Source organism: Phasianus colchicus, chromosome 1 (assembly GCF_987193195.1).
Source record: "Phasianus colchicus chromosome 1, bPhaCol1.hap1.1, whole genome shotgun sequence".
Lineage (NCBI taxonomy): Eukaryota > Metazoa > Chordata > Aves > Galliformes > Phasianidae > Phasianus > Phasianus colchicus.
In genome coordinates, this window is record NC_143436.1 from 63,632,907 (window position 1) to 63,650,346 (window position 17,440).

The 17,440-nt window shown below is 37.2% G+C and overlaps 1 protein-coding gene across 2 annotated transcripts in view; it reads left to right on the plus strand.

Moving 5' to 3' along the window:
* Positions 1–17,440, plus strand: part of PTPRO (protein tyrosine phosphatase receptor type O) — a 149,658-nt gene that overhangs the window by 122,677 nt on the left and 9,541 nt on the right. For both annotated transcript variants that reach the window (XM_090145733.1, XM_090145734.1), the window contains 9 exons: positions 442–562; positions 2,516–2,584; positions 6,238–6,321; positions 9,317–9,352; positions 10,495–10,576; positions 11,511–11,601; positions 12,340–12,416; positions 14,981–15,115; positions 16,440–16,562. In XM_090145733.1, the coding sequence (XP_090001859.1) occupies positions 442–562; positions 2,516–2,584; positions 6,238–6,321; positions 9,317–9,352; positions 10,495–10,576; positions 11,511–11,601; positions 12,340–12,416; positions 14,981–15,115; positions 16,440–16,562 (818 nt within the window). The remainder of the gene's footprint in view (positions 1–441; positions 563–2,515; positions 2,585–6,237; positions 6,322–9,316; positions 9,353–10,494; positions 10,577–11,510; positions 11,602–12,339; positions 12,417–14,980; positions 15,116–16,439; positions 16,563–17,440) is intronic.

Here is a 17,440-nt window from a genome sequence, read left to right on the forward strand (position 1 = left end):
TTTATTTGCCGATGTCATTCAATCTACTTCAACCCAGTATGTTAACAGAGCCTCTGCCTGTTATTTTGCTATTGGATCAGAGAAGGTATTGACTATTGCTGAAGAACACCTTCAGAGTTGGAACTGTGCTTTGGAGACATAGACAATGAAGAATATCTGTATTTTGTATTTCCTTGTCCATTTTTCTCTTGTATTAAGTATGACAGTTAAGGAAAAAGAAATAAAAATATCAGGACACAAAATGCCACAGTGAAGTCATTTCCCTGTGGAAATGTTGTAAGAGCAATAACTAGTCAAAACGTCCTTTTATGTCTGGTAGTATATTTTCCTCTCTGTAAAACTCTAGGCTGAACAGTTCATAAATATAACACAGTGGGTGGGGCTAAGGGAAATTAGTTCTTCTCAATCAAATAACCAAGATCCCGTTGTTTGTATATACAGTCACTGAGATGAATCCCAACATAGTGGTAATCTCTGTGTTAGCCATTCTAAGTGTCCTTCTCATTGGACTGCTGCTGGTGACCCTTGTTGTGCTTAGGAGGAAACATCTGCAAATGGCCAGGTGAGTCCAAATTTAATTTAATGTCACAATTATCAGAATGCAACAACACATTATGTCAGTAGTTATTAACTTGGGATGTTTTTATACTTGGGTAATACTTGAGAAGCTTGTGATTCCTTCACAAAATTGGCCTTGCTGAAGTTTAGAAATATCATATATTCTATTTACCTTCATTCTGGACCTGAGCTATCAGCCTGAACATTTGTCTCATTTTAACTTTGCTGAATTGGGTAAATAAGAAGGGCGGTCACTTAATACAGAAGGGTTGTGTCAGGAACTTAAAGGATAATTAAGGTTTGAGGCACCTTGGCATGATCATGACATCAAAATGATTTGCATATCTTTCATTCGGTTTTGAACAGGGGTTTTCTGTATCAACAGATAAGATGGTTATTCCATGGTTAGTTCATCAGGTCCATGATTCTCCATTTCAGGGGCCATGCAAGCCCTCAACCCTGTCAGCCAAACCAGCAGGATGAGGAAGGGTGCACTCAGGGCTTTGACAGTCTGTCCCTAGAACATTTGACAGCCTACATCCAACTCCTGGTCTTTGTCTGTCCAGATTCTCCATTCATATGGGATTCCATCGTATGGGAACAGCAGCATGGGACAAAGAAGATTTTCTTACCTAGATCTGCCCTTTTCATGCAGTCAGAATGCATAAACCTAGACCTACAAACCCAGGAAAGATCTCAAGTCCTTCTGTTCACCTATAGCATTAACTATTCCCATTTGTTCTATTGTACAGATGAAGGAAAAAATTATCTTGTACAAGAAAAACTTTTTTACAGAACCTTTTCCTTCAGATGTCTGCACCAATCATTTATACCTGAACACAGACATTCAATTTCTCCTTGGATATCTCACCTGTAAGAGTTCAGTTTTGTGTAAGTTACATTATGGAGTAAGAAAACAGTGGAGAATACTCCAAACACCCTGTATGGGGCTTATCTGCTGGGTCTGGAAGGTTCCTGGAGTCTTCATCCTTTTATAATCTATGCTGTATACCTTATATTCATTTACTCTCCTAGCAAATTGTAATTGTTTCATATAAAAGCCTTGTGTATAAAATCTTGTATTTGATTACCTAGCAAAATCTACATTTTATGTATCTTGTCTTGGCTACATATTCCATGCAACAGACGACCACATCACATAGATTTTTCAGGCCGTTTCTTTCAGGGAATATTATGTGGTTGGTTCCTTTTATATGTGACTTGCTCTGGGAAAATACCATCTAAATTAATTTTCTTTTCTATTGAATTACTATGCAGGCAGCCTAAAGCTGTTTCTTGTTCTCTTCAACACTGCTTCTAGCCATAGAAGATAAAAAACCCAAGAGGAAATTAAAAAGTAAATCCAGTGAAGCTGCAAGCACTTGTTTGTTTAAATCAAGGAAGGAAAAATAGTCAAGTCAGTTTATTATTTGCAGCAGAAAATAATGAACTTGTGATAAATTCACTGAGATGTTCCTCAGGAAATTCAGTCTTTTTTGCATTTGTTTTCTGAACTCAAAATTACCACGCGTTTGTCAAATGGAGACAAATATACATCTTTTCCTTAAAGGAGTTGGACTGGGAATATTTAGTATAGAAAGGTAAATCTTTCGTGTGTTTACTGAGGCCACCAGGGGTTTCAGTGCCATACCATAGAAATCCCAACTCTGAATAGAAGATGAGGCTTATTTGGGTTTTTTATTAGCAGCCTTTTCTTTTTTTTTTTTTTTTAGGTTTTCTAAAGATTATTAGAAAGCCTAATCTCAGGTTAATGGTTTTGGAGGACTATATTAAGGGATTTCAGTTTTGTTTATCACACATTATCTCAGACCTGATAACAAATCTGAGCTCTCAGCACATCTCAGAAACTTCTGGTGTACTCTCTTGAATCAGCATCATTGCAAGCATTGTGAATCCTAAGATGGTAACTTTGTACTCAATGGTCTTCCTGAAACAGGGAGTGCGGGGCTGGAACCTTTGTCAATTTTGCATCATTAGAGAGAGATGGAAAGCTACCATATAACTGGTGAGTGTTTAAAAAGAAAGCTTTTATTTATGTTTTTCCCCATCTCTGCTTTATTGGCAAATATGACTTTTAAATTTTAAATGTGTGTTTTTGTTTTTGTTTTTTTTTAAATGCGATCACTGTCCCTATTTATGATAAAATTACTATTCCTGTTACTTCAGGATTTTATTTCTTGAACGATGACTCAAGACTGTGTGTACTGTCAGCTGGTATTTTTAGTAGGGTATGATGTATAACATGTCAACAAAGTTGCATAGATGTTGAAGTTTTATTGCACAGATTTTTATTTATTTATTTTTTTTTTCTTGAAGACTTATTTCCTAAAGTAACACGAGTGTAGAAACTTGATCTATAAGTCCATCAGCACTTCCATTCTTCAGGATTAAGCTTGTCTGTAGATGATTAATCAACAACCATCTTCACAAATTGCTGTTAGTTATTTTTCCTTGCAATGAAAGGATGTAATGACAAGTGTAAACCAACTCAATACTGACTGCAAATTTGTGTTCAGTGCTGTTGAAATGACTGGAAGAAAAACTTATTTTTTCTAGTCTAGAAAATCACCTACAAGGATTATAGGCACTGACTATGGACTCCAAACCATCACTGACACTATCAGCTGAGGAGAAGTATTTGTACAAAGATAGTTAGTTGGATTAGCTTTTACAGAAGCAAAAGGGCTCTAAGGCCTACCTCACTGGTACCAGTATGGCCATTCTCATTCCTAATTTGATTATCATATGGGTGTTAATGACTGATCTAGGGTTTACGGTCTTATTATCAATCTCCATTAAAAAACCCATGTTTTTCAAGGCAAGTCCAAACAGATATCTAGAAACACAGTATTAGCCCCCTACTGCCCCATTCCAGTACATAGGAGGAGCCTTGCTTTAATGCTTCTGGTCAGCTTTGTTGACAGCTAAGAATCTGGAAAGCGATGCACTGGGAACTACTTCCATGATCTCATGGGACCCAGCCTGCCCAGCAAGGACAGAATTAAATGAGTTGACACTGCACCACAACAAGCCTTTTGCTAATAAGCGTGCAAACTGAACTAACAAGCCCAGCAAATCCTGTCAATATCTTACTGTGCTGCTAATTAACTGGATATTAAACAAGCTTCACTTGCTTGGTTTAGCTTTAATAGCAGCCAGCTGTAGCAGTAGAAACTAATCTCTCTTTCAGCTTCTCTTTCTTGGGCTGTATTAATGGCGATGAAGGCAGAAGATCAAACACTCATGTTAATTAAATATCCAAGCTTGAATCAAATGATTAAACTAGAAACGGATGTTATTAAAACCATAAAAGGCTTTTTTTGTGGGAAAGGAAATTAATTAATAGGTTTGGGCGTGTAAGTGAAGGATCTTGTTGCTTGATTTTGTTGATGTGTATTTATGTGTATAGATATTTATTTATATAAACATAAATTTTGTTATGAAAAAATAAATTTTAGAAAGCATTCCTGCTTAAAACCTTTACAAATGTTTAGTATTTGAAGTCAACGTGCCCTAATCATACAGTCTTAACTTCTCTGAGGATAAGTGAAGACTTCTTGTTCTGTGTGCCTCTGTTGTCTACTCAGCTACAGATTCACTGTCCATCCAGGCAGCCAAATGGGAACTATGATCCCACAGACTGGTACAGATGATTAAGAAACTAACTTTGCTAGCTGTTGTTCCAAGGACTTAGTAAGAGTGCTATGGGCATATCCACTGAATCCTAAGAAAAATGCAGCTCAGCAGTTTTCAGGATTTGATCAATCTCTGCATCTCTCCCCCCTATTAAATAAAATTCAAAATTCAGTACATCTCAGTAGTAGGTGAAAAACTATGTAATTCCAGGAAAACAATATTTTATTTATTGGACAATTATGTAATTTTCATACATTGAAGAAAATCGGTTGTTTTAAAGTTGGAAGTTCCTAAATCTGTACTGTAAACAGCACAAGAAGGTGGGCAAGCATACTGATCTGTGATATGATCAAGGGTAGAAACTGCTCATGATGATTTGGCAATGGAACAAGACACAAGCTTAAATAATTCGTTCTGCATCAGTAAACAAGAGAAAGTAAAAGCTCTAGAAAACCTCTGTGGGATATCCCAAAGGAAAGAAGAATATTTTAGCAACATCATGTCTTTTTCCTTAGCCTAATGAAAAGCTCTCTGTCACACCAACACTATGCTTATGGAAGGCACTATTTAATCCTCAGTCCATTTCCATAGAAACAGCAGACAGGCAGTAAAAAGCTGATCCTACAACTACTATAGTATGTGATTAACCAGAAAGCTGAAGTGCTACGCTGGCTTTGCTTTGCTGTTGCTGTCTCCAAAGCACAAAAGAGGAATAACGCACTGTCACTGGTTTTGTTAGCCATTTTCAGGAGGAAATGCTGGCTGGCTGTTCAGCAGAGGAAGTGGCAGAGAAGGAGCAGCTTCTCCAAGCTCCATGCAGAGCTTGCGCTTCTGGTTGGCCCATGCAATCCCTACCAACATCTGGGGAAGGTGCCCAGCATAAATTGCACTGCCCATTCTACTCAGCAGTAAAACTTCTTGAAATGTAACTTAGAGTTATCAGTGTGAGGGTAGTCTTCCATTCTGGGCTGGAAGATTATTGTAGTTGATTTGCTTTCTGGGGAAAGTACAGTATCTACCTATCTCATCATAGCCAGGAGTACTGAAAAAAGAAACTCCACTTTGTGGTTCCTCTTCAGAACAGCTGTGGAAGCATGATATTACCTTTAGGACACTGAATTTTCTGATGGAAAAAAAAGCAATGCAACAAAACAAAACAAATTAAAAAAAAAAAAAAAAAAAAAAAAAAAAGGAGGGTATATTTGGCCTGAAGCCCTACTACTGGGGCAATTTCTTGTTGAAATTTGAGCTTTCCACAGTTGCAAAGTATTTATATTCCACTCAACCAGAAGGAAGAACTGGCCTGATTGTGTTCTTGGATTAATCTGGCAAATAAATTAGAAATGCAGAAATTTAGTACTATTTTGTACTCAAGTTTCCATTAGCTGCAAGGAAACCATGACTAGGAGAAGCAGAAATGATATTTTCATAAAAACCTAGGAGAGTTGAAAGTACTTGAAGATAGGACAATGCAAAATGTTATGTGAATGCTTTCAGAAATCTGACTCAGTTGAGGATATTAAGAGATACTGGAATGATCTGAATTTAACTCTGATACAGATGTTCCTACTGATACCCATAGGATCACTTGCATAGTCATATGTGGTTAAAGCAAACAATGTCTGTTCTGAAATAGCTCCAAACATCAGGAAACAGATTTAGCACCACTTAAGTAATGGGTGAAAACTGTGGATGAAACTCTCAAACCCTTTACTCTGAAAAGCTTCCAATTTATCAATTAATATTGATTTAGAATCACAGGCCTCAATCAATACCAAAAAACACATTTATTCTGATCAAATAGAATTTCATATTGGATGGCTGAAAATCATATATAGGGCATAAGGTTGAGGAGAAAAAATTCTGTGGATGCTAATAATATTCTTATGAAGTAAGTAAGAAGAGCCTTTGTGGATTTAGCTGAATTTTAGAATAGCATTTGCTGATCGCCTGACTTTTGTTTGTCTTACTAACTCTCCTCACTTTTTCATCTTTATGTATGTTATTTATTAATGCTCACAGGCGTAGAAGTGTATTTGCTTTCCTAACTCTGCTACCCTCATGCCTTTGGACTGATTATCTTTTGGCATTTTATATTAATCCTTGGTAAGTGATTTACTTGTTTTTTCATATGCAATGTGTAAACAATGTTAATTTCTGTTATATGAAAAAGGTGTGATACTTTTGCTTTCAAATGGGGCAAAGCTCTTGAAGTTATAATTTTCTTGTAATAGAACATGGATTGGAGAGGATGTGGGTATCAAAGTATTTGCTACCCTGCTTCATCTATTTTATGTCTGTTTATGCTCCAACCCATTTTTGCTATTAAAAAGCTAATTATATGGTGATAATCATATTCATTTCATTGATGTCTCTTTGCAGTTTTTGCCATTTCATTATAAATCCTGGCTTCTTCTGTCCCAGTTATTCATCTGCTCATTGCCTTCTGCTGCTTTTCTTTTACTAAAATTGCTTCATAATGGCCCACCTCTGCTGTATGATGTCAAATGACTTGCTTTTAAAGTGCAGTTTTGCTTTTGGAAACAACAATTCACTGAAAATCTATGCCAACTAGCATTCCCCAGGTGTAAAAATTGGGTCACTGTGTGTGTCTCTGTGTGTGTGTGTCTGTATTCAGCACTTTTGTCCATACATAGTTTATAAAGGCTTTGTAAATTGCTTTGTAAATATATATATATATAGTTATAGTTAACCAGGAAAGTCTCAGGGTCTATTTAGAACCAGAAGTGTTTTATGAACCATTTACAAAATACGTAGAGAGATTGGCGATGATCCAAAAATGCTTCATTTATATAAAATAAATGTATGTTCCTGATGGTCTGGAGTCCAAGGGATAGCGGTGTACAAAAATTAAGATTTGCTTTTGACCAAACATTTTCTCATCATGTTACCATACAGCACCAATCCCCTGGTAGGCAGTCATAGAAATCTCTAGCATAGGGATTTCTGAGAACAGTTTTCTTTGCTCTATTGAAGACACAAAAAGAGTCATCTCCCTCTTTACCTGTTCTTGTTTAATATACATTACTATTACCTCACTTCCCTAGATATGTGTCTTTCTTCAGAAATTTCCCCTACAATCAAACTTCCCAGTTTGGTCTACTTTACTGCCTTTCAAGAAGCTGAAGTTGAATGAGATAAGATGAATTGCTGTCTTTGTATTTTAATCTGTAGGGTAAATGGAAGAAAAGATGAAACGCCAGATGATGTTTCAAATGAATTTATTTTGTACTTACTTTGGTTTAAAACATTCGTGAACATTCAGGGAACAAATGCAGTGCTAAGAAACAAAGGCCTCTTGAGAGAATCAAAGCAGAAGAAATTGTTGCTGAGAAATGGATGTCAATCATTTGTTTTGTTGCCTCTTGAAGTGTTCCTTAGAGAAGAGTTCTTAGGAAGTCCCATCATTAATAGCACTTTGATATTCTTTTTTTCTTTTGAAATGAGCTGCACTCTGCCCAACCTTAAAAAAAAAGATGTACCATAGTTACAGTGAACAGGAAAGAAATGCATTAAGTAGTCTAGATAAATTAATGTTAGAACTTCTTTGAAAAAAAGAGATGTTTGAAGATGTAGTGTAAATGCTACTTGTTTATATACAGATGTAGTACACATGAATGAGTACAAATGGGTAACAGTATCTGTATAGACAGCATTGTAGATTGAAGAGGTATATAATGGTGCTTTGCAAAGTAAACTACCCTGTTAGTGTGAAGTTTGTGTTGTCACAGCTCTTTTTAACTCTGTCAGCAAAGCTTCACATCTAAATGGAAATGTACCTTGACAAGTTAACAAAATTGCTGAAGCTGATGGCTCCTCTGAAAACTAAACATTTTGTAGAATTTAATTTTGGACATTAGATTTTTTTTTTTTTTAATTACTATTTCACTTCTAATCTTGAAGGGATAGAAAAGTACAAATACTCCACTTTTAATAATTTCCTTTTGTATTTTTTATTTATTGTTTTGAAATTAAAAGTCTTCACCTTTAATTTACCAATTGAAGCTGTGGTGCATGGTATCTAGAAATCATTTTATTATTAGAATTAAATTTAAAATATATCATTATAATACGATTAGTAAATAGATATTTGATGCCCAAGAATAAAAAAAAATAACTCCACTAAAATTCCTTCTGAGTAAGTGAGAATCTACTTGTGCTCTGTGCTTGGTGTAGCAGGATTAATCATTGTTTTCAAACCTCTATCAAAGCTATTTTAGGTTGCTGACTTGGTGTGTTTAATCTTGTTGGTTAATTAATTGTGGCAACTACAACATGAGCACACATATGCACATCCTCCAAAAATCCACATGGTGATGGTTAGTTTATTGTATAGTTTATTGTTTATCCCAAGTCCATTTGTTATGGGTTATACCATTTAACTCTAGCTCACTCACAACTTCCACTAGTGAATTATATCCCTTATAAATCCTGAGAAGACATGACTGGAATAATTATCTCTAGCTGTTAAAAATCAATTAAAATTATCTAAGGTTTAAGCTTTAGTCCAGCTAAGTCAGTATGATATTTGTCATTGTCTTCATTGATCATCATAAGCACGTTATGAGATGGGTGAGAAATGGCATCGAGGTCCTTTCCTTTCTCCTTCACTCTTACTCAAATTTGCAAGTGTTCTCTCTTTGCCCAACAGGCTCTTCTCATTAGCAGTTTCTCTCTCCTGTTGGCATCATTTCCAAGCTCAGTAGAACCAGAATAGAGCAGCCTGGGGACACCTTGGTGCTACCACTCCTGCCGTAACACTGACAGGAATTCAGGCAGGCTCATGACTCAGCCCCAGCACATTAAGTCATTAATACTGTTGGGTCAGTATTTGCAGAGAACCTGCTTATTCTGAGAATAAGGTGGTATTTTTCAGAACCACAGAATGGAAAATACATCCCACTAGCGTCAATGGAAATTTTGCAACTAACTTAAAAATGCCCAAGATATTATTGCCAACATTATCCTGACTATCACGTTGACCAGAAAGCATATATTCTCAAACCAGTAGTAAACTTGAATAAAGAATACATGGTAGTTTAACAGATGAAAAAGCACTACTTTCTTTTTTTTTTTTCAGGAGTAAAAATGGACTAAAGAAGAGAAAACTGACCAAGTATGTAACTTCTTTGATATTTAAATAATTACATAGTAAAAAAAATCTCCTTAAACTGAACATCCATTATTGGAGTACATGGTATAATGGTATTGCAATTACAGATGTACAAAACTTCTTGAAAAACACCCTAAGATAGATGTCTGAAAGCAGAAAGCAAACAGTAATTGGACAAAAGTAATTCTTCTCAAAAGATAAATTGTAAAACAGCTCCTCACTGATAGAAAATTAGTCACTGGGGAAATGATCAATTATCCAACTTAGTTATTCCAATGGAGCTTATCCTTATTTAAAAATGGCAAATGATGAAAAACTGGAATACATTTGTTCCTGGTATTATTTCCCTCTTGACATAAGGTTCTCATTACAGTTGTAGTTAGAACATGGAGATCATTAATGTTAACGGGTAAACAGGAGTAATTAAGTGGTGATGAGACAGGTTCCTCTGGGCATATTGCCTCAAAGTAAATGAAAAGATTACTGTGTACATGCCTCAGTAGCTTGTAAATTAGAGCATGATAATTAGGTGAGGGAAGCTGTTTACCTGCGTTCAGTTATTCAGAGTGTTAGCCTAATTATTTCTCTGTGTTTAGAGGTTGTGCCTGTACTGAAGATAAACCCTCACCTAATGGAAAAGCGTGTAAAATGATGAGCATCACTAAATCAAAGCTAATTTATACCTGATGAAGCTCTGCATGCTTTTATATAGGTATATGCCACTTTTTTCAGTCAGTATCTCTCCAGGAGGGGAATTCAGTCACTGTAACAAATATGTATAGCTCTCAAAGCCAGCAGAGAAAATAGTGGCATCCAAAATACTGTTCTGACATTTTTTTTCCTGGACAAAGCCTATATATGAAATCTGTTCTTCTGTGAAGAAAGCTCAGATGAGTTGTAAAATTGTCACTTTGCCAGATATTTTGCTCCTGTGAAAACAACATTTTGCATGGCACACAAGGAACTTAAATTAATTGGTGGCCACCCTGGTGCCAGAAACACAGTGAGACAATACAAAGTTGAACTTTCCAACCCACATCAAACCCATCAGCACTAGCAGCACTTATATATAGTGTTCTAGGGGGATTTAGAAATGAAACCTAATGCATTTTTTTTCTTAATTCTGTGTGTTTTTCTTTTTAAAGCCCTGTCCAGTTGGATGATTTTGATGGCTACATCAAGGATATGGCGAAAGATTCTGATTATAAATTTTCTCTGCAGTTTGAGGTAAACCTATAAGGACTGTCCTCTCCTAGCTACCATACTTCAGCCAGCATTTTTCCAGATGTTAGGTTTGTGCAGTGTGTTCCTGTGCTCTGCAATGTGTGCTGTTGTTAGGTGGGTCAGCTTCACATCACATTCTGCAGAATTTCAAGGCAGGACTTGGTACCATTGAGGAGTATATTTAGTAAGCTTATCTCACTCTCTCATCCTGTACAATTCCAGATAACTGTCAGATCAATACACTTCCTTTAAATATAGGACATGCTGGCGGCCCAAATTACATTCAGTACTTTTACAACTCCTTTAATTCAAGGAGCAGCATTGAAATGAGAAAGTAACAAACATCAAAAATATCTTCAAGAGCAACCTTTAACAGTAATTGAAGTACACTATCTTAATTCACCTGCATTTAAGTCAGCTTACAAATGCTAAATTAAAAAGCTCTACTCTTTGAAATAACTTCCAAAGGCTTAAAAGGGAAAGAAGGAGACTTTCAGGTTTTTCCACTGTTCTGGGTGGCTGATATACCCTTGTGCCAGTTAAAAGTCTTTTGATGAGAAGACTTTTGGTCTTGATGAGAAGAGTTTGGTATAAGTACTGAATGTAACGTCTGGAAAAAAATTTCAAATGTTCCCCTGAAAAAAGACCAAAAGCCACTTAAGGAGAAAGCCCTTAAAGTGATGTGAATGGCTGCCACAGAAAGAATTTATCAACTCTATTGATTTGACACTATTTTGGTTAACTACATGTAGGTGGAGAAGAGCAGGCTGCAGCCACAACCTCCAATAGCAGCAGTGCATTGGCAACATCAGTATATAAAGTGTTTTATGAACATTTTCAGTCTTGTACTGAAGTGAAGCAAGCATTCACTTCACAAAGATTCATTTTCAGAGTCTTGGTGAGTTTGACCTTGGCATTTTTATCTCTCTTAACTCAGGAGCTAAAACTGATTGGGCTTGACATACCTCACTTTGCTGCTGATCTTCCCATGAATCGCTGCAAAAATCGCTACACAAATATCCTGCCATGTAAGTACGTGCACTGATAAAGTCCCTTGAGAGGGAAAGAAGATTTTAGTAATAGGGGAATCATGACAGATTTTCTGACTGATAAAAGCCTTTTCTAAAACCTGCCTGTAGAGGGAAGCTGGTGATATATTTTTTTCTTTTAGATATGAAGGGATGTTTTTGGAGGGATGTTTATCAAGACTGGAGTTAGGAAGTGAGAAATACAGTGTTGTTTCTACTATATTTTTCTTATGGTTTTAATGAAACCTAAGGGAGCCCAAAAGACTGGCAGTCGAAAGATGTATTTTGCTGAATAGTAGTGATGGTACATCCATGTAGTATTTACTGAAGCAACTGTTGCTCTCTGTTGGTGGATATAGAATCATAGAATCCTTAGAGTTGGAAGGGACCTTTAAAGACCCTTCTAGTCCAACTCCCCTGCAATGAATAGGGACATGTACAGCTAGATCAGGTTGCCCAGGGCCTGATCCAGCCTGACCTTGAATGTCTCTAGGGATGGGATATCTACCACCCCTCTGGGCAACCTGTTCCAGTGCCTCACCACCCTCACTGTAAAAGACTTTTTCCTTATATCCAACATAAATCTACCCCCTTTAAGCTTCAAGCCATTTCCTCTTACGAGCATTCTTTTTTTTTTTTTTTTTTTTTAATAGATTTTTTTTTTTTTTTCCAGACTGCATAGGTTTAATTTTGAGCACCATGCTTGATAGCCAATGATTTTTTCATTTTCTTTTACAGATGACTTTAGTCGTGTCCGGTTAGTTTCAATGAATGAAGAAGAGGGATCTGACTACATTAATGCCAACTATATTCCTGTGAGTAAGAACAGTGTCCTGAACAGCACTTAGAACACGTCTGCTGCAAAAAACACAATAGCTGCCGGTGGCTCAGTCACATTCTCAGCATCTTCTTTAGCTACCAGTATTTTACTGCAAGGGAGCTGTTCTTTCCACCAGCCACCAAAAAAATAAAAACTAAATTAAAAAAAGGTGGAGGGAGACATTAGACTTTTCACTATTTTTTTTCCCATACTAACACTGAGCGAATCTTTGTGGAAATAACATATAACAAGTAGGGGAATGAGGAGGAATGAAGAAGTGGTGCAGTGCTTCTTAAGACAGATAGGAAGAACAATAGAAACTTTTAAACTGGAAACATTTGTAGGTTTCTAATGCACCCAGTCTAGTTTCCTCTTTGTGTTGGTAAGCAGCTGTTTACCAGGAAAGAGCACCCAGAATTCTAAAATAACTGAAGTTTAAGCAGAGCTGTAGTCATGTAGCCAAATATTTGAACACTAGGGAAACCTTCTTCATCTCTTTCCACTTGTTTCCTTTGTTGCTTCCTGAAGGTTTGCCTACGTTTTATTTCCATGTTCTCCACTTCCCCTTCATTGGGGCTCAGTGTGTGCTATGTTGAGTGCACTACAGCATCTTGAGTACTGTGTCCAGTTTTGGGCCCCTCGCTGTGAGAAAGACATTGAGGCCCTGGAGCGTGTTCAAAGAAGGGCAACAAAGCTGGTGAGGGGTCTGGAGCACAGGCCTTATGAGGAGCGGCTGAGGGAGCTGGGATTGTTCAGTCTGGAGAAGAGGAGGCTCAGGGCAGACCTTATTGCTCTCTATAACTACCTGAAGGGAGGCTGTAGTGAGCTGGGTGTCGGCCTCTTCTGTTGTGTAATTAGTGATAGAACTAAAGAGAATGGCTTCAAGCTGCGCCAGTGTAGATTTAGGCTGGACGTTAGGAAAGACTACTTTTCTGAAAGAGTGGTCAAGCACTGGAATGGGCTGCTCAGGGAGCTGGTGGAGTCACCGACCCTGGAGGTTTGGATGTTGTGTTGAGGGACATGGTTTAGTGAGTACTGTTGGTGATAGGTGGATGATTGGACTGGATGATCTTGAAGGTCTTGTGATTCTGCGATTCTGTGATCTGTTTAGAAAAAGACCTTTGACTTAGTGATGAGCATTTCTGCATGTGTGCCATGAGCAGAGAGGACAGAGCTGGTCCTGGCTGTGCTGGGGAGAGCTGAGTCAGGATTACAGAAAAGGGAGGGGCTCTCAAGTGAGTCAGTGAAACCACTTCTCTGTCATTGAGCCATCATCCACACATGTACTGCTGAATATGTTGTTTGTGCTTAGTTTCTGCTCAACAGGAACATGAACCTAAACACTACTGCTGCATGTGTCCAAGCTGGTAGTGAATCAAGAAAAATGTCCCAGTCTTCAAAACATCATTGACAGATCAGTTAAGATTCTAAGATATAGGGTTATGGATAATTGGATTGAATGCAGCAACTCTTTTTGGATTGCTGAGTTCTATTTTATTATTTTTTTATAGTTTACATCTACTTGATTTTACTTACAGCATAGCGTTGAATTTGTCTTCCTAACAGAGGTAGGTGCATCATCTTAATGCTTGTTTTTTTTTTCCTTGAAGATGGCTTCTTTACTGAGTACCTCCTCCAAACACGGATACTAGTGGTCATCTGTGTCTCTGTGATAGTAATGATTTGACATTTGGGATATACAAGCAACCAGCATTCTGTGTAACAGGAAAACTTAGACTGCACTGACCTTTAGAGATGTCTAGAGGAAAACATTTATGGGAATTGCTCCCAAATTGTCGGTATTTTTACAATCCACAGGAAACGTACAGGGGTGGCACAAAAACTGACCAGTTTGCATGGGATCATGTTGTATGCTGAATTTCTCTTTTGCTCTTATCAGGAATACTGAATAGCTTTCCAATCTCTGCAAATACGATTATAGCAGATGCTAAAACAGCCTTTCTTTGGGTCTTTTATTATGATCTTTAAGACAGTCTTTTTGAATATAAGGAGATTTTTACAGCTAGTTGATAGTGATAGGAGAAGAAATACAAAATATATAGCACCTGAATTCCAAAAGCATTCAAATGAATATTTCACTAATTTAGGTCCTTATGATATAAACATATGCATGTATTCCTGTTTATTGCTAACTTCCACTTACATCAGTTCTTGAAAATCACCACATGCACTACATATATAATAATTTTTATGTCTATAACTTAACAAACTCGTAAATGTTGGAAGCTGGAATTTTGATTTAGGATCCTCAGTACTTAATTTTTTTTAATGTTGCCTTCCCAGTTCTGAGGGCACAAGATTTATGAAGTCACAGCTTCCCCTTCTGTCTTCCATTCTAGATTGCTTATGCTTGGAAGCACCAAAAACTGGCAAAAGTTGTGAAGTAATCATTAAGTAAAAATCATGAAGTGGTTTATGTTGGAGATCACTTTTAAAAATACAAATTAAACATGCCAAAAAGTACAGATGCCAGCGCAAAACAGGTGTTTTGAAACATTAAACATGTTAGTGAAAAACACTTATCTCTTTGTTTTTTAGGGTTACAATTCCCCCCAGGAATACATTGCAACCCAAGGACCGCTGCCAGAAACAAGGAATGATTTTTGGAAGATGGTTCTACAGCAAAAATCTCAAATTATTGTTATGCTCACTCAGTGCAATGAGAAAAGACGGGTATGTAGCAAAATCTTTGGTGTGGTTTAAGCACAAGCAATTGCTTTCTCCCTCCCCCCACCCCCATCCAACTAATGCCAGTGTCCCCAGAGCAGTGCAAGAGAAAGACATGAACTCCCACCCCCTTTTAACTTTTTCTGCATGATGTTATATGGTCTGGAATATCCCTTTGGCCAGTTTCCTCTGCTGTCCTAATTCTGTTCCCTCTCAGCTCTGTGGGCCCTTTACTGAGAAAGGCCTTGGCTCTCTACAGCACTGCTTAGCAACTGTAAACACTGGTGTCTTATCAACATAGTTTTTCTCCTAGAATCAGAACATAGCATCATATCAGACACTGTAAAGAAAACAATCCCGTCCCAGCTGAAACTAAAACAGTTTTATGCATTTTTCTTTCTTTCTTTATTTTTTTAAATGATCTACTCTGAAACCATATTTATTAATTGGTGGGTGGATTCATTTGCATTATTTTTCATGAGGCAGTGTCATTAGACCTGGAATTTCACTTCATTAAGTTACAGTAAACATTTCAGGATGAATGACAGTCTGGAGCATCTTTCAAATGAAGAGGCTGAAGAATGTAGGACTCTTTGGCTTGAAAAAGGGTAAACGCTTGATGGGAAAGAATGGAGATGAGGGCTCCAGACTCTTCTTAGAGGTGCCTTTTGACAGGACAAGAGGCAATAAGCACGAACAAAAGGAAATAGAATTCAGTCTAAACGCAAGCAAATGCTTTTTGTTGTGAGAGATGGGGTCAAACACTAGCATAGATTGTCCAGAGATATGGAGTCTAGGGCTTTGAAGATCTTCAAAAGCCACTGGACATGGACCTGGGCACCCTGCTCCAGGTGTTCCTATTTCAGCAGGGGTTGGACCAGATGGACCTAGAGGTTCTTGCCCACCTCAACTTATCTGTGATTCTGTGCTTTTAAGTTTACGTAAAAATAAAACACATGTATTAGGCTTTATGTTTCCCTTACCATTATAATATAATAATGTGAAAGATACATGTTTTTAATACGTTCCTTTTCCCCTATTTTTTTCCTCATAGAACTCTTCCATGAGGAAATGTAACAATCTACAAAAAAGATGTGTATTTTCATGCTTTGCTATGCTAATGCTCCCCTTCAGAGAACTAATGCATAACGATGCCTATAGTTATATACAAACAAGAATAATGAAGCTGAAAGTAATTACAGGGTATATTACCTTTTATTGAAAGAAGCAAGCAGTGCTGTAGGCATTTCTAAAACTGCAGTTCAGTATGTTTTTGATTGTGCTTTTTTTAAAGTGTGCATATAGATATATTTATATGTTTCTCTCTTAGGTGAAATGTGATCATTACTGGCCTTTTACAGAAGATCCTATTGCATATGGGGACATTACTGTTGAGATGCTGTCTGAGGAAGAACACACAGACTGGGTTTATAGGAATTTCCGAATTAGTTATGTAAGTGTATCATGTTTCATTGCTCTACTAGCAGAGTGGGAGCAATTATTGTCCAGGCTTTTTGTTAAAATCTGTCAATTTCTGGCATGCACTGGAAGGCACCTAAGAAAATTGGTTATGGCCTTGCTCTCACTCCACACAAGTGAATGTCTAAATCACATGACTTTCACCTAGGGTTGCCATCTCTGTGAACTTGCCAGCAGCACGTAAGACTGAAGCAACTGTTGTTCATCAGATTATAGACATTCCTGTGGCGCAGATAATTACTGAAAACTGACAAATATGCTTGCTTCCTTTTTACTGTCAGGCGTAATCTTATTGCTATAAGCCATTCAAAACTTAAAAATACATATGTAGAAATTGAAAATATCTTTTCGAAAGGGCAATTGTGCAATATTTGTAGCATAAGTTTAGGGAATGGCTTAGACTGGATCTTGTGTAAAGTGTGTCCACTGGTTCTCCACTCCCTACTGCTGCTGAAATAGAGCATTTCTCTGCTTTCATTTATTGAAGTAGAGGAAATGGAAGAGACTTGCAGCTCATTAGAAACAGCCAAGTTTCTTTTGCAGCTGCTTCAATAAAGCATGTGAGAATACAGCAAAGAACTGGCATAAGACATGATGGGATCAAGTCAGAGGTTGGGCTGTATTGGTATCTACTGAAAATAACAGAATTCAGTTTGCTGTTTAGGCACTGCCCTCTACGAAAACTGACAGCTATTTAAGAGGCTTTTGGACTGGTCTCCTTTTAAATATTCTTTCCCTAAGACCTGCTGATGTCTGTGACTAGAGAAGAGTTTCTGGAATAAAGATCTTTAGCCTGATTTAGAATGGCAAAACTAAAGGCCTTGATTGCCATGTTATTTTTTGTGATAAGGT